Source organism: Cetorhinus maximus, chromosome 14, assembly GCF_964194155.1.
Source record: "Cetorhinus maximus chromosome 14, sCetMax3.hap1.1, whole genome shotgun sequence".
In the NCBI taxonomy this organism is placed as follows: domain Eukaryota; kingdom Metazoa; phylum Chordata; class Chondrichthyes; order Lamniformes; family Cetorhinidae; genus Cetorhinus; species Cetorhinus maximus.
In genome coordinates, this window is record NC_135892.1 from 14,187,828 (window position 1) to 14,204,994 (window position 17,167).

Genomic DNA, 17,167 nt, shown 5'->3' on the forward strand with positions numbered 1-17,167 from the left:
CTGCGTGGACCCGATCACGGACGGCGATCGGGTCCTCTCCCGCCCCGCTCCCCCCGCCAGCCAGAAAATTCAGCCCTATGTCTAGGCAGTGTGCCCTTTCACACTGTAATCACACGCTAGTTTCACCTCCCCCTAACCCCCGCAATCCCACAAATTGTTGAATTACTAGTCTCTTATATGAGTCTCTAACTGTTTAAAGGGAAATATGTGATGGGTGGAAAAGTGTCGAGGGTGTTTAGTAATTTGGTAAGTTCTCTACCAGCCAATCAACAGTAGCAATTTGGATGCAAGAAAACTTGCATTGAATTAATCTAGACCAAGTGAGATACCTGAAGTGTGTGTAGATATGCAATTTGTAAATTATAGGTAGATTGATTCATACAGATAGGTCTTGCAATGTATTCTAAAAAGTTACAGCACCTACATGTCTTCTACTGGAAAAAATGCTTATTTGATTCCCTGAGTAAAGAGCCACTTCCCTTTGGGAGATATGCAGAGATTTATTAATTTAATTGTGATGTGTTGGGATGGTGGGGGCAGGGAGCACACACTCATTTATTTGTCCACCTGCGGTGGATGAGGAAAACGCTGTGGCAGTAATTTTCACCATCAATCCCCATGCATTAATACAGCACCTGTTGTGGAACCTACTCGATTCCAATGGGATGAAAATCAGGCTGGTTCTACAACAGACTGTCAGACAGTGACAGCAAAAATGATGCCCCATTTATTTATGCTCATGGAACCATTGTCTTGCGGAAATTCTTTAAAAAACTTCCTTCTATACCCTTTGTTGTGGGGTTGTGTATCCCTGCTGTGTTCTCAAACTCCCAAGGGAGCATACACCTTGCAAACACAAAAGCTGACTCACCACAGGAGAGCAGCTAGTATATGTTGAGATATATGGTGCATTGTTTGTTTTCAAAGGTCTCGTTCTTTTCATGACTTCAGCACCGAAATACTGGAGGAAGGGACTGCATTCTGTACGTGTGTACTATATTCCATAATTAGATATACTTGTGCTTTTGTATAAATGAGCAGTAATGTTGTTTGGGATTAGTTGTCGTCAACAACCACAGCAACTTGAATTGATATAGGTTCTTTAATGTTCCATGGCACTTTAAAGGACTTATCAAGATTTGACACTGAACCACATGGGGAGCTAGTGGAAAACATGAACAAAATCTAGGTCAAAGAGGTGGGTTTTAAGGAGCACCTTAATGAAGGGGAAAGAGTAGGAAAGATTCAGAGAAGGAATTCCAGAGGTTAGGGCCCAGGCAGCTGAAGGCACAGTCACCAATGGTGGAGCGATGAAAATCTGAGATGCACAAGAGGCTAGAATTGGAGGAGCAAGAAGATCTTGCAGGGTTGTAGGGCTGGAAGGGTTTACAGAGATAGGGACAGGTGAGGCCACCAAGGGATCAAAAAAAAGGGTAGGAGTTCTAAAATTGAAGTATTGCTGGACTCGGATCCAACATGGGCCAGCGAGCACAGGCATGATGGATGAACAGGATCTGGTGTGTTAGTATGCAGGCAGCAGATCTTTGAATGAGCTTGTTTAGAGAGAGCATAAGGTGAGAGGCCAGCCAGTAGAGCATTGGAATAGTCAAATCTAAAGGTAATAAAGGCAGGAATGAAGGTTTCAGCAGCAGATGAGCTGAGACAGGGACAGAGTCGGTCCATGTTACTTGGGTGGGATTTGGTGGTCTTTGGTAGTGATTGACAGTGCACAGGGAGAAGGATAGAGTTGGTGACTAGGGAACAAGGTTTGTGGCAGGAACTGAAGAAAGTAGCTGTGATTTTCCCAATATAATTAGAAAAAATTCCTACTCTGCCAACGCTAGGTCTTGGACAAGCAGTATGACAAATCTGAAGCAGTCCAAAGATGGAGAAAGTTTTTTTATTCATTCCTGGGATGTGAGCATTGCCACCATTCATTACCCATCTCTAATTGCCCTGTTGTAGTGAGCTGCCCTCTGGAACTGCTGGAGTTCAAGAAGGCGGCTCAATATCACCTTCGCAAGGGTAATTCGGGATGGGCAATAAACATCCCATGAATGAATAATAAAAAGGTATAGAAATTACTTACATTTTTTCATATTATGTATTAAAATCCAGTTTTGATACTCTAGCTCTTTAGGAATTTGAATAAAGATTAAAACTGAGTAGTATTTTAGTAAACTTGTTAAATGCTTTGCAAAACTACTCCATCAAAGTTGTCGTGATATAATTGCTTTTTTACACTTTTAATAATTAAATCTGCATTTTTTAACTGGAGAATGTCAATGCATTATTGGGCTTGACTAATTTGGTAGTGTGTGGAGATGCAATCATGCTAATCCTTCCTCTGTCTGATAGGTGGAAAGCTCATTGAACGTTTATTATGTTGAGAAAATTCAAGCAATTGGGATAAAATCTATGTAAGAAATGAACAGTGGAATGGTTTAGATAACTAACACAGTATGATGAGTTGAAAGCTTTGAAAATTCTGGGTAGGTGGACAGCATCAAAAGTTTTTCTACAATTTGTAGCACCTTTTTGATGTTCACTCAAGGCGTCTGAGAGCAATAATATTATGACTGCAAATAGAGAAGACCTCTGTTTAACTGCATAAATGCAGCAAAGGATTTTCAGCGTTAACCCTGCTATAATGGCCTGAGACAAGTGGTGAGATCACAATTTGGATGAGCGTGATTATTTGCTAACTACAATACATAAATGGAACGGGTTCTTAACACCATGTGCACTCTGGCATTATCGCATTACTGGGATCCTTTGTTGCTTCCCAGACAGGAATATAAAAGCAATCTATCCCATAGTGAAACTGGCTCCAGAAGCATTTCCCTGATAAGGGGAACCCCTGCCCTTCATGAGTGCCTGGTCCAGTGGGCTTAGCTGTATGGCTAATCCTCAGAAAATGGTTTGATTATTGCTGACCAGAAATAGCAAAATGGTATTTTTTCTTGCTATCAAACTATATTAATTCCTTAGGTAGGTTACAGCACAATTTCTCAAATGACATGTAGATGATACAATGTTTGTATTTTAATAATGTTGTGCTGGCAACCTTTTTACAGGGGGACAGGAGAGAAACTGAAAATTATAATTTTAAATGTACCACTAATTCTGTCACTATTATAACGCCAGAACATTTGCCAACGCAGTACAGCCACTATATGTTTCCTTAACAATGCAGATTTCAGGTTAGTTTTATACATTAAAAGTCACCTCTACTTTTTTTCTGGGTTAGATAACTTCAGTGAAAGATGATCAAATTGAAACAAAGTGAAAACAGGAATGATGCTATTATGCCAAGTATTTTCATACAAATCCAGGCAATTTTAACATGTAAATTCTGTTTCTTTGTAGATTTCTTACATTGATTTACCAGGACCTACAGGACGGAGGGTGGAACGCCGTTTGGCCATTAACTATATGCAGGATATGGTGATTTGCTGGTGGAAGACAGCTAATGGAGACGCTTGGCCTTGGTCTCCAATATCCAGCGAAAGTGACCGAGCTAATGTGGTGTTGTTAAGCTGCACAAATGGCAGACTTGAGGTAAAATATTTCATAAACTACGATTACAGTGAAATTAACAAATTTATGTTACATGATGTGTTTTCCCTTTTTATCCCAGGTCTATAGTACTATTTTTAAAATTTCTTATGGAGGGTATTTTGATAAGTTTTTCTTTATTCTATCTGCTACTCTAGTTGCCTGACAGAAGCCCCAATAACTGAGGATCAGGTGCACATTCCGTTTCCAGACTGCCGCAATGCCCATAAGACCAGCTTTTTTGGGACCCTGAAACTAACCAGGGATGATCCAGTTGATATGGGCATCATCGGGAAGTGAACCAGGGGTGATCTATCCAATTGATATGGGCATCATTGGGAAGTGCACCAGGGGTGGTCTATCCTGTTGATATGGGCATCACTGGGAAGTGAACCAGGGGTGGTCTATACTGTTGATATGGGCATCACTGGGAAGTGAACCAGGGGTGGTCTATCCAGTTGATATGGGCATCATTGGGAAGTGCACCAGGGATGGTCTATCCAGTTGATATGGGCATCATTGGGAAGTGCACCAGGGATGGTCTATCCAGTTGATATGGGCATCATTGGGAAGTGAACCAGACAAATACGATTCTGCTTCCATTCCTAACTCATGGCTTTACAGTTATTTAGATCTGTTTTATATTATACTTGGAGCCAATTGTAGGTAAAACTTTGTTCATAATCCAGATGTAACATAAAATTTTATTACAAGATTTTTTTTTAACTATATGAAATGGATTTTCTGTTCATGTCTAATTAAGCTGATGATTGTGATTATGTGTGCCACAGTGTGAAATCAAAACAGCTACTTTGGTTAACACACCCTGAAATAAATCAATTCTCAATTTTTCTTCAGAGGGCCAAAGATTTCAATCATAGCCATCTGACTTATATGTTTTCTTTGTTGCATTTTCAATCTACAAGTTAAGCCAATTTTCTACTCCGAATGTACCGTTTGAACCTATTATTTGCTCTGGTATGTGATTTTCATGGACCTTCTTGCAGTGCCTGTGCAAAGGATGTGTAAAATTGAAACTCATAAACATTGCACTTTGAGGTACTTTACTTGATTGTAAGTTTAAAAAAAAACATTAATGGGAATTGCTCAATTGCAGGAAGATAATCAATCACTGTGCTTTCTTTGAATGAATGTGATTCAGAACCTGTGACAACTCATAGCTCTTCTCCTAATATAGGCTAGATATATTTTAAATGGTTTTGCTCTGGTCTTTATTGAAGGTGCACACTTTCATCACACCTTCAGCCAGCACTTTCCTTGCTATATGCATTTTGTTTTACCCCAGTTGTTTTCATCCTTATCTTCTCAATAATGGCCATTGATTCCTTTCCTATTGCCTTGTTTTAAGAGTAAGAGAGATGGAATTATACTTATCTGCAAATTGCAAGTCCAGGCTTATAGGTAAATAGATTAATCAATACCTGTTTTCTCAGGGCTTTTATGTAGTTATTTTTACATTTTAAATCACTTCTTAATAAATGGTTCCATGACAAAAATTGGCTTGAAAAAGCTGAAATTACAATGACTGTATAGTCTTTTCAGATTCTGCTGTTTCTCGAACTGCCAAAGATTAAGTCCTGCTTAGGGATTGTTAATAGCTAATGTTTTTTTGTAGAAAGTTAATTAGTAAAAAGGTCAAAGGATCTAAGAGGGCCAATATCTGTATAATGGTGTAGATTTTCAGGTCTGTATCTGGGCACAGCAGGATCTGGTACTGCCTGATTTGTAAAAAGTGTTGTCCCCACAGGAACCTCTCACGTTAGCCTAATTTTAATACTTTCAATAAAATTTTGACTTTTAAGGGCTGCTGACAGAAGATGAAGGGAGCATCTAAAGGGATGCAACTATGTAATAGTAAGTGGCCACGTGAGGCAAATATTGTTTGTTTTCAAAAGGCTATGCATAATTTCAAAGCAGATTTGAGTCTTTTTGAAGGCCTTTTGTGATTGCCAATATACAGTGACCAGTACAATAAATGTAACATGAATCAGAATCTTGGGCTAGTGGTAATGAAGGACAGAACTCAAACTTTGTTTTGTCTTCCATTGCTCGCCACCTCTCCTCCCTGCCCGGTCCTCTTTCTTCTTTCCCTCCCCCTTAGCTCCTCTCCAACCACCTTTCACATTCCTCTTTCCTCTCCCTTTCTTCCTGTTCCCCACATCCCTTGCTACCATTTCCCTCTCACCACCACCCATCCACCTTGCCGACATGGACCCAGTTGTCTTACCACTTTCTAACCTGCTTTACATGAATATTGGACTGCGATACCACAACAGATCCACTAGTGTTCAATTCAAAGTTTAAATCACCCTACCACGTGCATAGCTGAATACATGGGAATGATTCTAACCCTGCTTGCCTGATGGGAAACACTGCAGTGCACTTCCCACTCAGTTTGTGTAATGTTCCCACTGGCCGCTGTTTTAATCAGACTTTTTTTTTAGCTGTTTGAGGCACTGGCTGGGGGCAGACAGTGATATCATGAATACAGGAAAAATTGGGTCCCGGGGTGCAACAGAACCCCAGTGCCATTTTAACACAAAATTATTGCCCAACACCACCCTGCCAGTAATATCTAGCGGGACTGGTCTTTTCAGAACCACAGAAGCAATATTTAAAGGGGCACTGGCCTACAGGTAAGTGGATCGCAGGACCTGTGCTATTGTGCTGTTGGAGGAGGATTTCTAGCTTCCAAAACATTTCTTTACGTGACCTTTTTGCTTTGCTGTCCCCTCAGTGAGTGCTGCCCACTTATCACGGGCACTATTATTGCCAGCTCAGTTTTGATGGAGAAAGAATTGTCTTGTTAGATGCAGTAACCTCAGCACAAATGGCTGCTGCACATAGTAGAGGACAGGGGTGAGAGGGTGAGGTGTGATGCTTGGTAGAGGCTTTCCCTAGCACTGAGCATTACAATGCATTCATGGATGTATCTGAAGAGCCATGCACCTAGAGGCTGTGTTTCTCCAGGCAAGATGTTACAGACCTTCACGGCCTGCTGGGGTCGAAAAATTGGCCTGCTTAGTCCCATGAAGATCCATGACAGAAACTGGGAGTCGAGGATGCGGCGGACCTGCAAGGGACCAACCCTGAGTGGGAGAGTATAAATTGGGCCCAAGGCTCAAGGCTTACATTTACCTGGGAATCAGAGAGGCGGTGGACCTGTGAGGAACCAGCCCAAAGCACGATAATATAAATTGGGGCTGAGGCTCGAAGCCTACACCTACCGAGGAATTGGAGAGGCACACCTGTCAGCTGCTCAGAACCAGCCCACACAGACTTTGAAAGAAGAGTGGAAAAAAAAGTGACATCAAAGCAAAGAAGCAATTTGATTGGTTGGAGAAGAAGTTAGCTGTTTGGTGAGTATCTAGTGGGTATCTAGTAAGTGGTTAAGGCCTATTCTATTCCTATGGTTTAAAATAGTATAGGAACTGTATTTTTGGTCAGTAAGGGGTGCACAGTCAGGAGACTACGCCTGATTGAGACATAGACAGAGTGAGTAGTAAATTAGGTTCATGTGGGAATTCTGTGTACGGGGGAAATGTTGCTTTAAGTAAGGCATATTGCAACTAGTAAAGTATGTTAATTATTCAGATTTACCGGTACTACTAAGGTTTATTAATAGTTCTAAGGTTTTTAAGTTAGGGCCAAGTGAAATAAGGCTAACATAAACAAACCAAAGTAAAATAAAGTTAATGTAAGTGAAGTAAAGACATGGCAGGGCAGCTCAATCGCATGGAATGCGCAGCCTGTAGTATGTGGAAGTTCGTGGCTGATACCCATGTCCTAGACAATCACATGTGCAGGAAGTGTTACCAACTGCAGAAACTTGCGCTCTGGGTTTCGAAGCCGTGCCTGGAGTTATTGTGGCGCATCCGCAAGGCTGAGAGCTACTTGGATACAGAGAGGTAGTCACACTGCAGGTTCAGAGCATGGAGCCAGAAATGGAATGGGAAAACCACAGGCAGTCCAAGAGAACCAGGCAGGTAGTGCAGCTGCCCCTGAGGTCACGCGGTCCTGAAAACAGATTTCAGGGAGCTAGGAAGGATATTGAAAAGCAGGACCTCTAAAGCAATAATCTCAGGATTGCTTCCAGTCTCACATTCTAGTGAACATAGAAACAAGAGAATTGAGAGATTGAACATATGGCTGGAGAACTGGTGTGGGAGGGAGGGCATCTGGTTTCTGAGGTATTGGGACCGGTTCTGGGGCAGGTGGGACCTGTACAAGATAGACGGGCTGCATTTTAGCAGGGCCAAGACTAACATCCCTGCAGGGAGATTCATTAGCGCTGTTGGGGAGGGTTTAACCTAGATTGGCAGAGGGATGGGAACCTGAGGGGGAGCTCAGATTGAATGGAAGCAAAACTGATAAAGGGAAGTAAAAAAGCAGAAAGCAAAAATAAAAGGCAGACGAAACATAGGCAAGCATCAAATAGGGTCAGAATAGAGAATAATGTTAAAAAAGTAGAGTTAAAGGTACTCTATCTGAATGCACGTAGTATTCGTAAAGATGATGATTTGGATGCACAAATTGAGACAAATGGGTATGATTTAATTGCCATTACGGAGACATGGCTACAGGCTGACCAGGATTGGGAATTCAATATCCAAGGATATTCGGCATTTAGGAGGTATAGGCAAAAAGGAAAAGGAGGTAGAGTAGCACTCTTAATAAGGGACAAATCAATACATTGGTAAGATAAGATCTTAGATGTAGAATCAGTTTGGATGGAGCTCAGAAGCAGCAAGGGGCAGCAAACATGTTGGGAGTTGTTTATAGGCCACCAGACTGTAGTGGTAATGTTGGGTATGGTATAGAGGAAATTAAAGTTGCATGTAACATGGGTAATACAGTAATAATGGGCGACTTCAATTTACACATAGACTGGGTTAACAAATCAGCACTAATGCTGTGGAAAATGAATTCCTGGAGTGTGTATGAGATGGGTTTCTGGAGCAATACATTGAGGAACCAAGTAGGGATCGGGCTATTTTGGATTTAGTGTTGTGTAATTAGAAAGGACTACTTAATAACCTAGCTGTAAAGGAGCCTTTGGGAAATAGTGACCATAATATGATAGAATTTTGCAATAAGTTTGAATGCGATATAGTTCATTCTGAAACTATGATCTTAAATCTGAAAAAAAGAAATTATGAAGGTATGAGGGGCAAGTTGGCTGTGCTGGATTGGGAAAATACACTAAAAGATTTGACGGTAGACAGGCAATGGCTAGTATTTAAAGATATATTATACATGGTCTACAATAGTTTTACATTCCTTTAAGGCACGAACACCCAAAAGGAAAGGTAAATCAACTGTGGTTAATGAAAGAAGTGAAAGATTGCATTAGATCAAAGGAAGTGGCCTATAAGATTGCCAGAAAAAGTGGTAAACCTGAGGATTGAGAGCAATTTAGAACCCAGCAAAGGAGGGCCAAGAAACTGATTAAGAAAGGGAAAAGAGAATATGAATGCAAACTAGCGAGGAACATAAAGGCAGACTGTAAAAGCTTCTTTAGGTATGTGAAAAGGAAAAGATTAGCAAGGACAAATGTGGGCCCATTACAGGTGGCAACAGGAGAATTTATAGTGGAGGACAGGGAATTGGTGGAGAAATTTAACAATTACTTTGTGTCTGTCTTCACGGGAGAAGATACAGAAAATCTCCCAGATATACTGGGCAACCAAGGGATTTGTGGAACTTAGGAACTAAAAGAAATTAGTATTAGTAAAGAGGTAGTACTTGAAAAGTTAACTGGACTGAAGGTTGATAAATCACTGGACCAGATGAGCTTCATCCCAGAATGTCGAAAGAGGTAGCTAGAGAGATAGTGGATGCATTGGTGGTTATCATTCAAAATTTTATAGATTCTGGAAAGGTCCCTGCAGACTGGAAAGTAGCAAATGTAACCCCACTATTTAAGAAGGGAAGAAGAGGGAGAATGGAGAATTACAGAGATAAAAACAAAAAACTGCAAATGCTGGAAATCCAAAACAAAAACAGAAATACCTGGAAAAACTCAGCATGTCTGACAGCATCGGCGGAGAAGAACAAAGTTGACGTTTCGAGTCCTCAAGACCCTTCAACAGAACTAAGTAGAAATAGGAAAGGGGTGAAATATTTCATCCCTTTCCTATTTCTACTTAGTTCTGTTGAAGGGTCATGAGGACTTGAAACATCAACTTTGTTCTTCTCCGCCGATGCTGCCAGACCTGCTGAGTTTTTCCAGGCATTTCTGTTTTTGTTATGGAGAATTACAGATTTGTTAGTCTGACGTCAGTAGTAGGGAAATGTTAGAATCCATTATAAAGGATGTGATAGCTGGTCATTTAAAAATGAATAGTAAAATTGGGTGGTCAGCATGGATTTATGAAGGGAAAATCATGTTTGATGAACTTTTTGGAATTTTTTAAAGATGTTACTTGTAGCATGGATAAAGGAGAACCAGAGGATGTGGTGTATTTGGACTTTCAGAGGCTTTTGATAAGGTCCCACACAGGAGGTTAGTGAATAAAATTAGAGCGCATGGGATTGGGGAAAATGTACTTGTGTGGATTGAGAATTGGTTAACAGACAGAAAACAGAGAGCAAGAATAAATAGACCATTCTCAGGATGGCAGGCTGTTACTAGTGTAGTACTGCAAGGATCAGTGCTAGGTCCACAAAATGATTTCGATATGGGGACCAAATGTAATATTTCCAAATTTGCTGATGACACCAAACTGGGTGGAATGTAAGTTGTGAGGAGGTTGCAAGGAGGTTTCAAGAGGATTTGGACAGACTAAGTGAATGGGCTAGAACATGGCAGGTGGAATAATAATGTGAATAAGTCTGAAGTTATTCACTTTGGCGGGAAAAAAAGGCAAAATATTTCTCAAATGGTGAGAGATTGGGAAGTGTGGGTGGCCAAAGGGACCTGGGTGTCCTTATGCATGAGTCACTAGCATGCAGGTGCAGCAAGCAATTAGGAAGGCAAATGGTACGTTGGCCTTCATCACAAGGAGATTTGAGTACAGGAGTAAAGATGTCTTGCTGCAGTTATATAGAGCCTTCTTGAGACCTCACCTGGAGTATTGTGTATAGCTTTGGTCTCCTTAACCAAGGAAGGGTATACTTGCTACAGAGGGAGCGCAGCGGAGGTCACCAGACTAATCTCTGGGATGGTGGGATTGTCATACGAGGAGAGATTGAGGAGACTGGGCCTGTATTCTCTAGAGTTTTGAAGAATGAGAGGTGACCTCATTGAAACTTTAAAAATTCTTACAGGGCGTGACAGGGTGGATGCAGATAAGATGTTTCCCCTGGCTGGTGAGTCTAAAACCAGGGGACACAATCTCAGGATAAGGGATAGGCCATTTAAGAATGAGATGAGGAGGAATTTCTTCACTCAGAGGGTTTTGAATTTTTGAAATTCTCTACTCCAGAGAGCTGAGGAAGCTCAATCTTTGAGCATGTTCAAGACAGAAATCGATAGATTTCTGGATACTAATGACATCAAGGGATATGGAGTTAGTGCAGGAATGTGGCATTGAGATAGATGATCAGCTGTGATCTAATTGAATGGTGGAGCAGGCTCGACGGGCTAAATGCCTACTCATGTTCCTATTTCCTAAGCTTGCAACCCGAGAAGACATTATCCTCGAATCAAGGGCCAGCTGATTATGATGGCCTCCTGAACCAGGACCTGCTGCCTGCTGCACCAAGGGTGCCAAACTTTGCCAGTGACTCTCAAAGTCACCACAGCTCTTAACTTCTTTGCCACTCACTTTGCCCAGTCTGCTACAGAGGACATCATCTGAATTTCCCAGTCTGTAGTACATAACTATATTAACTAGGATACCAATGACCTGTTTGCCAGGTCAGATCGGTGCATCAAATTCCTCATTGACCACATCAGTCATTAGGAGAGTCTGGGGATTTGCGAGAGTGGCTGTCTTCCCTTGCATCCAGGTGATATGTTTTAGTTTTTTAAAAAATGATGCTGCTTTGAATGGGAGGAGGTTGTGTGATGTGAAAGAATAGTGGGATTTGGAGGTTTGGCTTCAAAAGATGTTTAAAAGCAGCACCTCAAGAGGTTAAGGCCGTTAAAGAAGAATATGGGGTTTTATGGCTGGAAGTATAGAATATAAGAATTGAGATGTAATGTTGAATCAATACAGAACCTTAGTTAGACCACAGCCAGAGTAGTGTGTGCAGTTTTGGACTCTGCACAATAGGAAAGATGTTGAGGCAATTGAGTGGGTACAGGGCAGATTCATTCAGAGTCATATGGACTTGAAATGTTAACTCTGTTTCTCTCTCCACAGATGCCATCAGACCTGCTGAATTTTTCCAGCATTTTCTGTTTTTATTTTAGATTTCCAGCATCTGCAGTATTTTGCTTTTAACTTCATTCAGATACTGTCTTGTTTGAGCAAATATAAATACAAAGAAAGATGAAAATGTTGGGCTATTTTCATTGGAAAATAGGAGAGTATGCAATGATTTGGCAGAGATGTTTAACATTATGAAGGTATGAAATAGACTATTTCTGATAACTGAGATTTCTAGAATGAAGGGACATAGCTGTAAGATCCATTATAAGAGATATAGGACAGAGTGTAAAAGGTTGTGAAGCTGTGGAATGTACTACTAGCGACCAATGGTGTACCTTTATCTTCAGTGGGGGTGTGGGGATGGTGGGTAACATGAGCAGTAGCAGACCAGCTACTCGATATACACCTTAATGGACAGGATTGTCTGATGGGTGCATCATGGATCCCCTACTACCCATTTTAAGCTGCCTGCAAAAGATAACTAGCTAAATTGATCTCGCAGAGGACAGACATGGACGTGACAGGCTGAATGGCCTCCTGTTCTGTATCATTCTATGATTCTAAGATTCTTCTATGATACTAAGATGAAAGGTTTACCCCATTTTAACATTTAAGAATAGATTAAGTAGATGGGTGAAGGAAAGGGAGAATAAAGCGATGTGAGAATAGCAGGGGAGGGGACAGGGATTAGGACCAGGTGTGGAAGATAAGCTCCAACTAAGACTGTTTCTGTGCTGTAATTTCTATATGGTCCCAGATGGTGTGGAGGTGAGTCATTCTTTCAGCAGCATTCATGTTTCTGGCACTCAATGGCTCTTTGTGGGGATGTAGAATTAGTGCTAACCATTAGTGCCACTGCCCTCCAGACAGCGCAAATGACTCCCTGCCTACCAAATGACTCCCTGCCTACCAGAGCCATTTTCTTCTTGTCATTATCTCTGCCAGCATTATCTCCATCAGAACTTCTGAGAATCTTTCGACTTTGGTGGTTGCAGACCTCACCTCTCCCATTCTTCCTCCTCTCCCCACCACCCCCCACCCCCAGCTCTCCTCCAATGAAATTCCTCTTTCTGTTATTGCTTTTCAATTCCCAGCTCCAGCTCCCATGCTTGCACCTGTCTGGCCAAGCAGCTACTTCAACCATTCAACTGCTGCTGCAAACCTGGTTTCTTCCTCTGCCAGCAGTGGAGACCCAGTCACGAGCAGGATTCTCACTGAAACCTCCCCTCGCATATTACATTACACCCTTCTTGAAAACATGAGTTGGGTGCCAGCAGGATCAGTGGCCTGTTGTAAGTTCTGCCCATGACTTTTCTGCTGATATCAGGAAAATCCAGCCATTTGTATCTGAACATTTTAAAATATTTTGAATTATTTTAGCAACACAAGTGCTGTAGAGTATTTTCCTGTGAGTTGTCGTCTGATGTCTGAATGTATAAGTAAGAACAATATAGCAACTGCTCAGTGTCATATTAACTATTCACCTTATTTAATTTGTGTAATGTTTCTCTTCCTTTTCAGATTTTAAGCTTCATACGCACAGAAGGTGATCCACTTGATGCTGGTTTCAGTATTAATCAGCCCTATCAGGTCCATACAGTAGAATGCTTTATTGGTCCAGACAAAGAGCCAATGGCAGATAGCTGCATCTATGAGTGTGCTCGGAATAAATTGCAACGTGTCGCAGTCGTTAGCATCCCATTGAGGTCCAAAGCCACATGCTGCAGCAGAAATATTATAGAAGACAAGCTTGCATTAGGTTGTGAGGATTCTTCACTGATTTTATATGATGCTCACCGCAAAGTAACTTTACTAGCTCAAGCTGATCTGATCCCTTCTTTGATAGCATGGCATCCTGATGGTGCATTAATTATGGTGAGCAGTTGTCAAGGTGAAGTTCAGTGTTACGACATGGCACTGTCGCCAATGAAGATGCAATTGTTAGAGGAGGACATAAAACCTGTGAGCAAGCTTCAACTCAACCAACATTTTGCTATAACAAGCAGGTTGGTTCAAATTCAGTGGACAGTTCCCCCGGTAATTCCTCCGAGCAACAACAGCCTCGATGTGCATGATCTCATGTTTCTGAGATTTGATAAAGGACCTGTTGGAGTATTTTGTTTGAAACTAGGTGAGTTCTCTGTCACTTGTCAGTACATTTATTCTCTCCTTTGTAATCTTCTATAAAAAAAATGTAAATAGTTTAAGTTCTTCAGTTTATAATTTTTTTGATTATAAGTCCATACCATATCATCAATTAATTAGCATGTCCAACTTTATGTTGTGAAATATACTTGCACACAATAGGCTGGGTTTCACTGTCAGTAGCCAAGCAACGACGCTCACTGCTGACCTTGTAGAAAGCTGCCCACAAAAATCTAGCAATGTCTGGTGTGGATATCCTCTTTCCTGCTATAAGTTTGAATCAGGCACCAAGTCAAGGGGGACCTCCAGACATCAGCAGCAGTGTTATCAGCCAGCAGGATAAGCAGCTAATCAAATTGTTTTTAAAAATTATTTTGTGGGATCTGGGTGTCACTGGCTAGGCCAGCATTAATTGTCCATCCCTAATTGCCCTTGAGAAGGTGGTGGTAAGCCACCCCCTTGAACCGCTGCAGTCCATGTGGTGTCGGTACACCCACAGTGCTGTTAGGGAGGGAGTTCCAGGATTTTAATCCAGCAACAGTGAAGGAATGGCGATATATTTCCAAGTCAGGGTGATGAGTGGCTTGGAAAGGAACTTCCAGGCGGCGGTGTTCCCATGCATCTTGTCCTTCTGTGTCGTAGAGGTCACGGGTTTGGAAGATGCTGTCAAAGTGGCCTTGGTGAGTTGCTGCAGAGCATCTTGTAGATTCTGCTGCCACTATGCACCAGTGGTGGAGGGACTGCATGTTGAAGGTAGTGGATCGGGTGCCAATCAAGTAGGATGGTCCCAAACTTCTTGAGTGTTGTGTGAGCTGCACTCATCCAGGCAAGTGGAGAGTATTCCATCACATCCCTCACTTGTGCCTTGTAGATGGTGGATAGGCTTTGGGGAGTCAGAAGGTGAGCTACTAACCGCAGAATTCCCAGCCTCTGACCTGTTCTTGTAACCACAGTATTTATATGGCTGGTCCAGTTTAGGTTCTGGTCAATGGTGACCCCCCCCAGAATGTTGATAGTGGGGAATACAACAATAGTAATGCCATTGAATGTCAACGGGAGATGGTTAGATTCTCTCTTGTTGGAAATGGTCATTGCTTGGCACCTGTGTGGTGCAAATGTTACTTGCTGTTATCACCCCAAGCTTGAATGTTGTCCTGAATTTGTTGCATATGGGTACAGACTGCTTCAGTATCTGAGGAGTCTCGAATGGTGCTGAACATTGTGTAATCATCAGCAAATGTCCTCACTTATAACATTATAATGAAGCAGCTGAAGATTGTTGGGCCTAGGACACTAACTGGAGGAACTCCTACAGTGATGTCCTCGGACTGAAATGATTGACCTCCAACAACCAGCACTATCTTCCTTTATGACAGGAATGACTCTGATCAGTGGAGGAGTTTCCCCCCTGATTCCCATTGGCTCCAGTTTTGCTAAGGCTCCATGATGCCACACTTGGTCAAATGCTGCCTTGATGTCAAGGGCAGTCACTCTCACCTCACCTCTTGAGTTCAGCTCTTTTGTCCATGTTTGGACCAAGGATGTAATGAGATCAGGAGCCGAGTGGCCCTGGCAGAACCCAAACTGAGGTCAATGAATAGGTTATTGCTGAATATGTGTCACTAGGTAGCACTGTCAACAACTCCTTCCATTACTTTGCTGATAACCGAGAGTTACACTGGGGCTGTAATTGGCCAGGCTGGATTTGTCCTGTTTTTTATCGCCGGGTGGATGCCAATGTTGTAGCTGTACTGGAACAGCTTGGCTAGGGACGTGGCAAGTTCTGGAGCACAAGTCTTCAGTACTATTGTTGGAATGTTGTCAGGGCTCATAGCCTTGGCAGTGTCCAGTGCCTTCAGCTGTTTCTTGATATCACGTGGAGTGAATCGAATTGGCTGAAGACTGGCATCTGTGATGCTGGGGACCTCGGGAGGAGGCCGAGATGGATTATCCACTCGGCATGTCTGGCTGAAGGTGGTGATCAAATTTAAGTATTCTCACAGACAGCAAACCAGAAAGCTGAATTCCTTCGCTTTTCATTTACATTTTCAGATAGCAAAATAAATACTTATGATTGGTTTATGATAGAAGCTAAAATGTATTATAAACAAAAAATAAAATTAAAAACTCTTTATTTTTAATGGAGAGATTTGACATGCCACAAATATAAATTAGCTTTTCGGGTGTCTAGCAGTAATTCGGAAGTTAGTACACCATTAAAATTGTATTTACACATCATTCAAAAAGCTGCAATTTTTTGGAGAATGATCCAGTGTTCTACTTAACCACGATGTTAGAATTTTTTCCCCAATTGTTTAAAAAAAAGTCTCATTTTTAGTTTCTCTTCAAACAAAGTTTACAGCACAGGAAGATGCCATTTGGTTCATGAAGTCACCTCTTGGCTTGGTTCTTCAGGCAGGAACAATGTCAGCTCTGAGATTGGATAGGTGAATGAGGGATAGTTGAACAAGATGGGCAATGTTATTTGGACTATTTTCTCTGGCGGTGAATAAATATTGATAGAAATATTTAGGGTGAATGGCCTGTTTCTACATTATAATTTCTATGGCTTGCTCACACTGAGAATTTATTACTTGGGGATTTGTACTGCAGACCCCCACAACTTCTTATTGATATGTGGCACCCTAGTCTGGTAGAGCCATGAGACCTGGACCCAAATTTTCACCAAGTCGACCCCTTGCCTTAGTCAAAATGGCATTAGGCTCCAATTCCAGAAGTCCTGCCCCCAAGCCCAGCACCCATCATTTTCGCTGGGGGGGTGGAGGGGGGGGAGAGAAAAGAAGAAGAGTGGGAGGATGGGGGTGGAACATATTTTGCCCATCTGCAGTTCACAGAGACAGCTGCACATTTAAAAGTTCAGCTGCTTTCACTCAGAAGCAATTTTGGTCACCCAGGTTTCTTAAACATGACTCCTGGGCTTTAGACATTTGAGGAAAAGGCCTAAACCTGCCAAAGTTCTTTGGAGGGGTCTGGTACCCCTTTGGGATGGGTCCCGTACCCTTTTGGGATTGTTAAGATTAGACATGAATGTGGGTAAAAACTATATAACGTCTGTGGACTGAGATGAGGAGAAACTTCTTCACTCAGAGGATAGTGAACCTGTG

General features: G+C 41.9%; 1 protein-coding gene across 3 annotated transcripts in view; it reads left to right on the plus strand.

Annotated features, from left to right (window-relative positions):
• The window catches only part of wdpcp (WD repeat containing planar cell polarity effector), a 161,320-nt gene that overhangs the window by 65,563 nt on the left and 78,590 nt on the right, over positions 1 to 17,167 (plus strand). For all 3 annotated transcript variants that reach the window (XR_013578649.1, XM_078556529.1, XM_078556530.1), the window contains exons 9-10: positions 3,370 to 3,561; positions 13,419 to 14,028. Coding sequence is in view for 2 of the 3 variants with exons in the window: in XM_078556529.1 (XP_078412655.1) it covers positions 3,370 to 3,561; positions 13,419 to 14,028 (802 nt within the window). In the remaining variant the exon portion in view is untranslated. The remainder of the gene's footprint in view (positions 1 to 3,369; positions 3,562 to 13,418; positions 14,029 to 17,167) is intronic.